This window comes from Prinia subflava, chromosome 28 (assembly GCF_021018805.1).
Source record: "Prinia subflava isolate CZ2003 ecotype Zambia chromosome 28, Cam_Psub_1.2, whole genome shotgun sequence".
Taxonomy (NCBI): Eukaryota; Metazoa; Chordata; class Aves; order Passeriformes; family Cisticolidae; genus Prinia; species Prinia subflava.
In genome coordinates this window covers 3,613,625-3,626,123 of record NC_086274.1, presented here as the reverse complement: position 1 = coordinate 3,626,123, position 12,499 = coordinate 3,613,625, and the positions used below count along the sequence as shown (strand labels likewise).

The window sequence follows — 12,499 nt, the reverse complement described above, 5'->3', positions numbered from 1 at the left end:
GAGATGTTTTATAGGTGCAAGGACAGCACAGCCCCACTGCCAAAGCTGCACCAGGCGAGGTGTGCACCTGAGTGCTGCATCCATCAATGCCTCTCCCTGTTGCGGCACCCACACGCAGTGCGCAGCCCAGATCCAGATCCCAGGGTTATGGGATGCTTGCAGCCTTTCACAGCACCCGGTGTGGATGGGCTTTCCTGTACAGACATGTAGGAGCCAGCTGTGTGCCAATGGCATTCTGGCCTGTTTCAGAACTAGTGTGACCAGCAGGACGAGGGAAATGATTCCTCCTCTGTGCTCAGCACTGGTGAGGCCACATCTCAACTCCTGTGTCCAGTTCAGGGCTCCTCAATTCAGGAAGGCCATTCAGGTGCTGCAGCAGGTCCAAGGAAGAACAATGGAGCTGCATCAGGGTCTGGAGCATAAGTCTTAGCAGGAGAGGCTCAGGGAACAGGCCTTGTTCAGCCTGAAGAAAAGGAGGCTCAGGGGAGACCTTATCACTCTCTACAACTACCTAGCAGGAGTTTGTAGCCAGGTGGGGATCACTCTTTTCCGGGCAACCAGCGACGGAGAGAGGACAAAGCTGTGCCAGGGGCGGTTTAGGTTGACATTAGGAAGATTTTCTTCCCAAAAAGGGTGATTAGACATTGGATTGGACCGCCCAGGGAGGCAGTGGCGTCACTGTCCCTGGAGTGTTTAAAGACAGACTGGACGTGCCCGTTAGTGCCCCGCGGTCCAGCTGACAATGTGGTGATAAATGACAGACCGGACTGGAAGATCTCAGAGGTACTTCCCCGCTCATCGATTCCATATGTAGACACACGTTGATACCCGGCCCCGCCCCGGCCCGCCCCGACCTGGCCCGGCCCCGCTCCGCTCCGCTCTTCTCCGCTCCTCTCCGCCCCGCCGGCTCTGCGGTGCCGGTGCCGGTCATGGCGATAGCAGCGCTCCTGTTCCGCGGGGTTGTCCGCCGTCCGCCCGGCCTCGTCTTTGCCCGGACGCTGGGCTCCGCGCCGCCGGGACCGGCGGCCTGGGAGGACGGGGAGGAGAAGGAGCTGCGGCAGCGGTTCATGGCGCCGCCGGTGAGCGGGCTGCAGGAGCTGCGGCGGCGGCCGCGGGAGATGCGGAGCCGCATGGAGGTGCTCATCATGGAGACGCAGGCGGAGGTGTGTCGCGCCCTGGCCGCCCTGGAGCCCGGGGCCTCCTTCACCGTCGACAGCTGGGAAAGGAAGGAAGGTACGGGGGAGCGGCGGGGGAGACCGCGGACACCGGCACCCCGGGCACGGTCATCCCTCGGTGACCCTGACCCGGAGCTTGGCTTTGGCAGGCGGAGGCGACATCAGCTGCGTGCTGCAGGATGGCGAGGTGTTCGAGAAGGCGGGGGTGAACGTGGCCGTCCTGACCGGGCTCCTGTCCGAGGAGGCAGCGCGGCAGATGCGGAGCAGGGAGAAGACTCTGAAGGCCAAGGACGGTAAGGCGAGCAGCTGGGATAGGGAACCGGGACGTGTTCACCTGAGCATTCCCGTGCTGGTACTCTGAAAGCAACCTGGCCTTCGAGCAGAACATGAAGAAGACCAGACAGAGCAAAGCTCAAAAGGTTTTCAGTGTATGATAAAGATTTCTAATCAGTAAGCCTGACAGGTGGACTTTTCTATCCCTAGAAAGCCAAGTACGGGAGTGCTTCTCCCTCGGTGTTGCTGCTGTAAGGAATGTATTGTAGGCACAGGTGGTTTCTCAGTAATGATGCTGTGGCACAACAGGGAAGCAGGAATTGTGAAATAGTGAAACAGCACCAGAGAAGTGGAGGAAGAAAACCAACAAAACCTGAAGGCTAAAGGGAAGGCAGCACACGTTTGTGTAGCAAAGGATAATTGTGAGGACTGGGGGTGGTAAAAAGCCTTAGCAGTGCCTTTTGTTTTAAGTGGCCTTCATCTAGTGCGTGCTCCAAAGTACTGTCACATTTTAGAACAAATACCAAAGAAGGAGTTGAGTTAGGTGCCCAGAAGTGTATGGAGGTGAAGTAACTTGCCCACTGATTAATAAATATGATGACTCAACGTGAGACACTTTCCTGTTGTAGCCTGGAGCCTAAGGGAAAATAGTGATGTTCCTAAATGAAAACAAATGAAGTTTATTGAGCAACTGAAGGGCTTTCCCTGTGTGTACCTCTTTTTATCTAGGGAAGCTGCCTTTTTGTGCCATGGGTGTGAGCTCTATTATCCATACAAAGAATCCTCATGTTCCGACCTTGCACTTCAACTACAGATACTTTGAAATTGAAGAAGCGGATGGTAAGGATTATAATCCAACAGGGAGTGTATGAAATATCTGACTCTGCCCAAAGGAAGTGTGAATGCATGGCTGGGGTAAGAGATCAAGAATCAGTGCGAGTTTGCTCCCAGCTGTGTCAAGAAACTGGTACCCTATAGTCAGGACCAGTGGTCCAAAATGGTTTTCACTACGTTGAAGTTTGTTTGATCTTTTCCTGAAGTCACTGATCATTGCACTACCTTGTAGTCAAATCTTTCTTTCACTGTTGAAGTGAAAGGAAGTGAAGTGTAGGAACACTACTGAAAAATCATTTTGTTTTTGTATTGTGAAATTAGTTTTTAGTTCTAGGTGAAACACTAGCAACAAGTTGCCGTTCAGAAGTTTAAAAGAAAAATGTTGCTGCTTGCCTCTGCTGTAGGAAATAAAGAGTGGTGGTTTGGTGGCGGGAGTAACCTCACTCCAAGTTACCTGAATGAAGAGGACGCCGTTCATTTTCACAAGACTCTGAAAGAAGCCTGTGACAAGCATGATCTGAAGCTGTACCCCAAGTACAAGAAATGGTACGTGAGGGAAGGCGTGCCTGGGGGGAGCAGAGAGCAGCACTGGCAGTTAAGTGTATGCTGGGAACTGGAGGTTCTGCTGCCTTGTGAAAAGTAGCAGAAAGCCCTAAGGAAAAATCAGAAGTGTACTGGGAACATTGTCTAAAGAAATATCCTGCTTACATAAACCTGGATTTTTCAAATCAGAGGGCTGACAACTGGGATCGTAGGTCTGTAGCCCAAAGAAAAACCAAGCTGACTTAGCAAGGCAACTTCAAATTCCTTTTAGCCTCTGGTGTTAAACTAGGACAAGACTTCTGCCTGGTGGACTTGCACAAATTCTGTTTACAGCAAACTCATGCAGATGTGCATGATTCAGTGTGAGCTCTTGGGCCATCCTAGTTCTGAAAATCCCACCTCTGTTTTTCTGCCTTCAGTCTGGCCTTCATGGCCGTTTTTTTTTCCCCCCTAATTTTCAGGTAAGTACAGGACCTTGTCCTTAATGTGGAAGCTTCATAATTTGATGAAGCGGTATGTTTTTCTGTGGTGACACATTCAGTGGGAGTTCAAACGCACATTTTCTAAGAGGCAAACTTTGAATGTTCTTGAGCTGAGCAATACAAGTGATGGGATCTTCCACTGTTAAGTGGGAGCTTGGTGCTCTGTGTCTGATAATCCTATCTGCCACAAGCTGTGTATGAGGAAGGTGGGGGTACCCTTTTGTAAGCTAATAGGTCTTGCCTGAAGACAGGAAATAAAGCAAGTGTTATACTTTGGGTGGCAACCACTTAGTAGAGAGACACATCTTAGAGCCTTGAGATTACAGTCTTGCTGACTGAGGATTTTTTTGCATGGTAGTTTAGAGAACCTGCTTTAATAATCAGGTTCTTTGCAGTCTAAGTTGGTTAGCGATGCCAGCTGCAGGGGGTAGGAGACTTTTTCCCACTTTGCTAAAGAGAAATGTTACTACATTTACCACATTGTCTGCCTGATCTAGGTGTAAGATTTTTGTCAGGCTTATTCTCTTTTATGTTTCTGACTGGGTGTTTTTTCCGAACTCTTCCTGCTATCATAAAACAAAAACCACTGATCATCCCAGTGAATAAAAAAATAGTGTGGGTTATCTGTTACATCTCCATGTCTCTCTTGTTATGGCCATGCCATATATGATGCGTGAGAACGATTGTGGATATATGGAAAACTGGTCCTGTATGGAAACCTAGTCCTAAAGAGAGGCCAGGTTTTCTTGATGTTGATGGTTTCTGTTTCCTACTTCCCTTTGCTTTCTGCTCCATGTGAAGACTTGCACGCCCAAGCAAGGAATTATAAGAAAGATAGGGCTAAGTCATTTAAGCTACAGCAATTTCACAACTAAGTACTCCCCGTAAATAAAAGAGATTAGTTGTTTTCAGGATAAGTTCCCCTTAGTCATTTATAAACTTAAACGTGACTCATGAAAAGCCACTGCTAGAATGACTCAATCTTCCAAGTTTGAACTATTAGAAAACCTTTTTCCAAGGAAGAGTGCCGTGACAGTTGCTTTCTTAGCTGGTCTTTGGAAGTTAGCTTACTTTTGTTTTGATGAAGAAAATTGTTTTACTTGAATGGCAAAGAGAATAAATTTCCTTCCAAGTTTGGGTCCATATGAAAGCTGTCCAAATAATTTGGGAACTACATATAATGCTGGGAATGGAATCTGTCAAGAGCCCTTAGTTTTGAAAGTTTTGACATCAGATGTCCCTGTTCCGAGTAGGTAGAGGAGGTGGATTGGATCAACCTGCATGGACACATCTGCCATGGTGTTCAGCGACTTTGTGGTCATGTGTAGCTGTACAGAGATCATTTAATCAGAGCTTTTACTGCAAGTGACACAGGAGCGCTTCCCAGGTGATGCTGCACTGTCCTGGCTCTGGGCAGTCAGGGAAACCGTGGGGCACCCAGCCCTGCAGAAATGACTTGTGGTCAGTAGTTCACTGGTTCTGTCCTGTAGCACGCAGCTCTTTGGAGTTCTGTTCATGCCTTTGAATACTCTGGACCATATTAGTAACCATCTGGTGCTTCTTCCAGGTGTGATGACTACTTCCTTATCAAGCACCGTGGCGAGCGAAGAGGGATTGGAGGCATATTCTTTGATGATATGGACTCCCCCTCCAAGGAGGAGGTGTTCCAGTTTGTAAAGAGTTGTGCCAAAGCTGTCCTGCCTTCTTACATTCCCATTGTGAAGAAGCACTGCCATGACCCCTTCACCCCAGAGGAGAAGCTATGGCAACAGCTTCGGAGAGGACGGTGAGTACCGGAGGTACAAAAGGATACACAGGAGGTGGACTGTGCTGGCAAGAAAAAAAATTGAGCTGGTTCTTTATGGTTACAGGCTGGGTGGGCCAAAAAAGCTCACCAAGAATGTCAGCATTTTTGTGCATAGAAATAATTTTGAAATCCAATGCTAGATTGTGAAAGAGGGTACAAAGAAGATGTTGCCCACTCTCCCATGTTGCAACACAAGCATCCCCAACAAAATACCACTGTTACTTTCCCACTTCTTCAAAAAACAAGAGAAGCTTCTGCTGTCTGACTGGCAAAGGGATGTGGGTGTGCCTGGTGTCCTGAGTCCTGCCCTCTCCTGCAGCCCAGAGCTACTGGATATAGGGTGCCCTGTCTTGTGAGGAGCTAAGGGTGAGGGAGTGGTGCTTCCTATTAAGCAATGTGAGGAAATAACGGTACTTGAGTACTTTCAGTTCCTTACATATGTATTTATTCCATCTGATCTTGGCATTGAAATTTCTGTAAAGGAATTGAGGATTCCTCTAAAGGAATACAGAGGTTTGGATTTTTTTATTCTGGCATGGTGCAAGGTTACTGTAAAAGACTTAGGAGGATGCTTGTTAATGTCACCATCTATTAATGCTACAAAAGCTTAAGTACATCGGTCAATCCAGCTGTACTCTGTTCTCCATGTCCTGTGATTGTGTGAGTGTATTTAGAAATGAAATTACACGTGCTTTGTGCTTAACTAGTGTCTTTAGTTTCTGCATGATCTGCAGAGAAATGTGAGCCTGGCGTGGAAAGAGTGTAAGCATTCAAGGTCAGATCACTGGCCTGCAGCTGTTGGTCACTTAAGCAAGCATCGTTAATTTGATGGGACTTTTCTTGGGAACATTGGGCTTTCAGGATCCAGTCTGTGCATGGGATTTCGCAAAGCTACAAAGTTTAAAAGGGGAAGTAGCTTTTCTAAGTTGAAGCCAGGACCAGCTCTTGAGGCCTGTCTATTTCCCTGGGTCTGTTTACAGGTTATGGGGCTATGTAAAGCTTTCTATTTCTGCAGATAGGTAAGACGTTTTCCCTTCCTGCATCTTTAAGTACAAACACCCTGTACTGTCTATTGAGATAATCCCTAATGAATTTTCACAGCTCTGTTCCTATGCTGGCAGCAGAAAATTGTGGTAGCCTCATTAGCCCCAGCTGATGGGGAAACTCTCCCCTTGCCCTGAAGAGGCAGGGTCTGAAGGTGCAGCAGTGGAACCCACAGACGTTACAACGGTCCATTTATCACTTACAAGTCCCAGCCAGCACTCTGAAGCCATCTGACTTCTGCTGCTTTCCAGATCTTCCCAGGAACCAGGAAATACTGTTCTGACCTTTCTGCTTAGGTGTCCTTCAGCTTGGAGGAGTGCACAATAGATTTTTCTTTTTCCTCTGGTTATTTTCAGTACCTTTAAGGCCTCTCTTTATGAATGACACCCCCACAAAGAAGAGAATAACCAAGGTACATGTGGTATTGAGCCTGCCAGCAGGGCTGAGGCCTGGGAGGAGTACAGCACAGCCCAGGTGTCTGCAGACTGCTCTCCTCTGAACAGTTGCTCTGCTCTAGTCTCTTCGCTGAGGTTGCTTCTCACTGTGCTCTGTGAGTGGCAAGGTCACACCTGCATTCCTATGCAGAGGATGCTAAGGAACAGTTGACCCCAACTCAGCAGACAGACAGACTAGTTTTGTTTGAGGTCTGCCAGCTGAAGAAAGCACAACCAGCTTCTGCCAATAAACTCAGGTTTTTTTCTGTTGCATCTCTTCATTCCCACAGGTATTTAGAGTTCAACTTGGTTTATGACAGAGGTACTAAGTTTGGCCTCCTGACAGGATCAAAAATCGAAAGCGTTCTTCTGTCTCTGCCACTGACTGCAAGGTAAGGGTGTAGTTATGCGGGGTTGCAGTACTGGGGTTTACTGTTTACTGTTCTTAGTAGAATACTTCGTAGGATTAGATCAGAGGTCTCTCCTGGTCCCCAGTCTCTTAACAGGGGCGAGTTCATGCCTGATACAAGAGCTGGACAAGTACAGTTCTGTGTTCTGCAAATACAGATGCTTCTCTCATGTACTCACCTAGTTGCCAATAGTGTGTGGTATAGAGATTTTTCTGGCAAAAACCCCACGGTTTTTGTGCTTAGTTCCTCTTGATAGATTTCTTGTCCTCACACCATTGTTTTTGCTTTAGTAGCCCTTAGAAACCACGAGAGCTTCTGGCAATCCCACCAAATGTGTGGCAAGGAGCTCCACACTTTAACTGTGTGTTGTATGAGAAAGTACCTCTTTGTTTTGTACTTGAACCTGATGACTTCATCTGACTTTTCACTGACTAACGTGATTTTCTTCCTGTTCATTTTCTCCATAACAGTTTTATTTTACAGGCTTCTGGGGTTTTTCGTTGTTGGTTTTCCAGGCTCAGATCTCCTGCTCTTTTTAGTCTTTTGTATAGTAGCTGTTTCATACTTTTGCCACTTTCTCTAGGCTTAAGTTTTCTGTGTTTTCCTTCCTTAAGTTTTCCTTTCTGAACTGGGGATAAGGAACAGACAATGTAAGCTACACATCTGTATGCAAGATGAAGGTGTGCTGCTGACTCACAGTGGCATAGCAATTTTTTAATTCATTATTCCTTTCATAATCTTAATATTCTGTTTGCTGTTTTTGACTGCTGTTCAGCATTGAGGTGGCTTTTTCAGAGAACTGTTACAATGCCAAGGTCTTTTCTGGGCAAGAAAATTTAACTTACTCTGTATGCAACTTTTTTGTATCCATCTGTCTTGGCTTGAAAAATGTAACCAAGAATGTGTATTCTATTTTCATCTGTTGAAACCAGTTGGGAGATACTCCCAACTTTATCTCTTTATCTCTTGTAACTCTAGTGGGGGAAGAGGGCAGATGCCTCCTCTTAATGGGACACCTGATAACACCAGATAAGGCAGTGCCTTCTTATCTCTTCCTCCACCCATCCTCCTCAGAGGGACATCACCTGTGAATGGGCCATTGAAGGCCTCTCACATGACTGAGAACATTATCTCATTCCAGTGTGAGATGCTCCACCCAGTGGGAGGAGCCAAAGCCTTTCCACCAGCATAAAACCTGCAATCCCAAAGACTAATTCAGCTGGTTTTGTACTTTTCTACCTCACAGAACTACATCTGTTATTCTAGGAAGACTTATTTGGCCTGCTTCCAACACCCTGACAACAGGGTGTCAGGTTGTATCTCTGACTGTCTGGGTTTTCTAGGATTTTTGTTTGCTTGCTTGTTTGGTTTTTTTACTACTGCATTTGTATTTTTCAATATTCTTAGTAAACAACTGTTATTCCTATTCCCATATTTTTGCCTGACAGCTCCTAATTGCAAAATTGTAATAATTTGAAGGGAGGGGGTTTTTACGTTCTCCATTCCAAAGGAAACTCCAGTTTTCCCTGACAGATACCGGTCTTTCCAAACCAAGACAGAATTTGGTGCCCAACATGAGGCACGAAGGCACTGAGGGAAAGGAATAACAGTTTCTGGGTGCCTAGGTTCTTGTGTACTAGATATAGAGGCCTTGTTGGACAGCATCATGTGGTCTAGCTTGCCTTGGTTTGGGTGGCATGTGGCTGTGGCTGTTTTTCTGCCATTTGCAGGCCCTTATCCAAATGTGGGCCCTATAACTAAGGCTACTGTGGCTGTTATCCAGTTTATTTTATGGGTTAATAAGGCGAGGAATTAATGGATTTTTAACTTTTGCTAGAAGCAGGCACATGGATTCAGAGCTATCACACCCTAACTGTGTGTTTTTGGGGTTACTTTAACAATGATACCCACTGTGAGGAAATGACACCAGGGGAAATTTTTTCCCAACCCGTCACTCAGCTCTTTGGGTCTACTCCACCAGTGTTTGAAGGGTTTAAATCTTCTCTAAATGCTAATGATATCATACAGTGGCTGGTGTTGCTGGTATGCCTGTTCTGTTTAGTGTTCAGAGGTAAGGGGAGATTAGGCTGGATAACCACCCTGATACCTACCCCAGAGATTAAGGATACTGCCCCAGAGCCTGCCCCTGCCCCACAGCCTACCTCGGAGATAAAGCACCCAGACTGGGTGAAGGAGATACATGAGATGGGCCAGATGCTGAGGGAGTCCATTTCCCCTGTGGTAGCCTCATTAGCCCCAGCTGATGGGGAAACTCTCCCCCTGCCCTGAAGAGTCTGAAGGTGCAGCAGTGGAACCCACAGACGTTACAACCGTCCAGGTTCCAGCTGAACCACAGGGGCAGTCACAGCCAGCAGCAGTCACCCCTGTGGAAACAAAGAAGTCTAAGGTGAAATCAGTGAACCCGTTAATGAGGACAAGAAAGGAGGGTCCTCACAACCCGCAGGGGAGCCTCAGGTTGAGCTCATCACTGAGTCCCTGTCATATGAAAGTCTCCGTAATCTGCAAAAAGATAGTGTACAATGGGGATGTGAGGCTTATACAGCCTGGTTACTTCGGGTTTGGGACTTTATGGGTACAGGGGTGCAACTAGACAGTGGTGGGACAAGGAATTTGGGACCCTTGACCCAGGACTCAGGTGTGAATCAGGTATTTGTAAGGGAACCAGGGCCCCTTTCCCTTTGGGAGCAGCTTTTGATGAGTGTAAGGGAGAGGATTGTCCACAGAGACAGAATGCAGGAACACCACCGTAGAATGTGCTGGAAACTTCTTGAGCTGATCCACCAGCTGAGGGAAGTAGCGATATTAGAGGTACTTTTTGGGAGGAACGGACAGCATGACAATGACCCTGACAAGGTTAGGTGCATGGGGCAAATGTAGAGTCGGAACTCTAGGACCATCTCAATACATCACATTCATTGCAACAATTAATGCTGAGGACAACCGAGAGACAGTGGGTTCTGTAGCCACCAAGCTCAGAAATTATGAGAGCATGATCAGTGGCCCGATGCAGGCTCAGGTCTCTGCCGTGGTTAAGGAACTTAAAGAGGAGATGAGGGAGATAAGGGAGGAGATGAAGAGGAACACTTCCCACATGGCACCAGTGCGAGTTACAGGCCCCAAAATCAGAGCCCGATGTCCCCCAGCTAGACAGAGAGGGTACACTCCACCAGCTGACCTGTGTTTTTTTCTGCGTGACCATGGGGAAGACATGGGAGTGTGGCATGGGAGACTCACTTCTGTCCTAGCAGCACGGGTGCGTGAGCTTAAGGAGGAAACACTAACCGAGGGGGTTCCACTAGAATGAAGGTAGCCTCAGCCTCCCATGACCAAGCCACCAGCTATTACAGAAGTGAGGATGCTGTGTTGGATCCCTTTGAAGGAAGCTCTACTACATATGCACAGGAAGGGAATACTAACCAGTGCTAGAGGGGCCAGCAAGAGGCATGGGAAAACCGAGTCCTTTGGACTGTGTGGATCCGATGGCCTGGCACATCAGAGCCACAGAAATACGAAGCTTTGGTTGATAAGCATCATCAGAGATGCCACCTATAAGTGGGCACGAGACCAAGGGGTGGATCTAACCATGGACAGCATTTCTCAGGTTACCCATGACTGTGAGACGTGTGCTGCAATCAAGCAGACCAAGCGAGTGAAGCCCCTATGGTATGGCGGGTGGTGGTCCAAATACAGGTATGGGGAAGTCTGGCAAATTGACTACATCACCCTTCCCCAAACCCGCCAAGGCAAGCGCTACGTGCTGACCATGGTGGAAGCCACCACTGGATGGCTGGAAACCTACCCTGTGCCTCACGCTACTGCCCAGAACACCATCCTGGGCCTGGAAAAGCAAGTCCTGTGGAGACATGGCACCCCTGAGAGAATCGAGTCAGACAGTGGGACCCATTTCAAGAACAGCCTTAGAAACACCTGGGCCAGAGAACATGGCATTGAATGGATATATCACATCCCTTATCATGCACCAGCTACCAGGAAAGTTGAACCAGCAGATTTGGTCATCCACTAGTTATTCCCACTTTCAGGTTCCTTTTGGGTATAGTGGGTAGTGCAGATCCTATCTCGAATCCCATGAAGTTCACTGGTGACCTCCCTCTACTAGGAAAGCTGCCTGTTGCTCCGTAACAGTGAAGGCAGTGCTGTTCTCCCTGTGTATCTTCATCCCACTGACAGTACCTGACGTGTCCCTGACGTGGTGGTGTAGCATGTGCCATGTTTTAATTCCTGGCATTGTCTGGGTTTGGTCTTTTTCATCAATGTGACTAGTTCACTTCTCAGCATGAATGGGTCATTCCTTGGGGGGAAAATAGGAGGAGGATGCACCAATCTCTGTGACTGCTGACACTCTCCTTTTCTCTGTTGTGCCTCTTTCAATTACCTTTTCAATGAAAAAAAGGGACCTTTCACCACTTTTGTTTTTAAAACCAAGATCGATCAAAGACTCGTAGAGCCTCCAGTCCAGATTCTGGAAAAAGGTCTTGTGTCACTGTCAAAATTCTGTGGGTTCCTTTTTTTGCTCATCTTCATTGTGATACTAGTGTGTGACAAAAGACTGTTAAAGGATTTTTGCAAATAAACCTGCATGCCTTGTGGGGAATGGGGCACTGCTCCTTCCTTTCTCCTTGTCCTTCCAGCTTTTTCAAAAGTTGGTAAAAAGATGAAGCTAGCATTTCTCCCGTCTACCCCGGTGGCGTTATTATTTGTTTTTTCTGATTATTGTGATTTGTAACCATGTCTGTCACCTGAACCAAGAGTATCAACTGTGTATGTAGCTTTGTATCCTTAGAACAGGCAACTCCACTCCAAATACAGCCTGGTGCAGGAGAAGTGGCTGCCAGCTGGGCTGTCTGAGTGAGTTTCCCCTCTCCTTGCAGGTGGGAGTACATGCACAACCCACCCGAGAACTCCAGAGAAGCAGAAATCTTGGAGGTTCTGCGGAATCCCAAAGACTGGGTGCACTGACACGGGTCCTGAAGAAGATGGATTGCTTCCACTGAGCTGTTCTGAGCGAACAGGAACGCCTGCAAACCAGCCCATTCAAACTGCTGTGGCGTGGTGTTTCAGTGTGTCCATTTATACTCTTCCTAGTGCCTTAGTTATGCTGTAGACTTGTTAGAACTTGCAAATGCGTGAACTCCTTCTTTTAGATTGATGGGCTAACATTGTCACCCGTCATTGTTGCCTTGTGAAGGACTGGTGAAGGCCTGACAGGGCTACTCTGCATGCTTTAGATGACTGCAAAATGGCAAACTACTGTGATATGTTCAGGGAAATGAAGGCATTATCTGTGCCTAAATGGCACTGCTTACCCTTATGGAATGTTGGGATGCTTAAAAACTTTTTTAAAAAGAATAAAGAGAATTTTTGGCATTATATTAAACCTCAGACCGTGCTTTTGGGAATGTGTGGAAAAGGTGGTACTTATGCATTTTGATGATGTCTTGTTGATTGCAGAGTGGGG

The 12,499-nt window shown here is 47.2% G+C and overlaps 1 protein-coding gene across 1 annotated transcript; it reads left to right on the top strand.

Moving 5' to 3' along the window:
• Positions 1 to 732: 732 nt before the first annotated feature.
• Positions 733 to 12,418, top strand: LOC134562519 (oxygen-dependent coproporphyrinogen-III oxidase, mitochondrial-like). The gene is made up of 7 exons (XM_063419948.1): positions 733 to 1,233; positions 1,325 to 1,468; positions 2,178 to 2,288; positions 2,687 to 2,828; positions 4,875 to 5,093; positions 6,883 to 6,984; positions 11,913 to 12,418. The coding sequence occupies exons 1-7, from the start codon at positions 930 to 932 to the stop codon at positions 11,998 to 12,000; spliced, it is 1,110 nt and encodes a 369-aa protein (XP_063276018.1). The 5' UTR covers positions 733 to 929; the 3' UTR covers positions 12,001 to 12,418.
• Positions 12,419 to 12,499: the final 81 nt, after the last annotated feature.

Coding starts and splice junctions, on each gene's coding strand:
- LOC134562519 (XM_063419948.1), top strand. CDS start 930: ATGGCGATAGCAGCGCTCCTGTTCCGCGGGGTTGTCCGCCGTCCGCCC. Junction 1,469..2,177: donor GACTCTGAAGGCCAAGGACG/GTAAGGCGAGCA, acceptor CTTTTTATCTAG/GGAAGCTGCCTTTTTGTGCC. Junction 5,094..6,882: donor CAACAGCTTCGGAGAGGACG/GTGAGTACCGGA, acceptor TCATTCCCACAG/GTATTTAGAGTTCAACTTGG.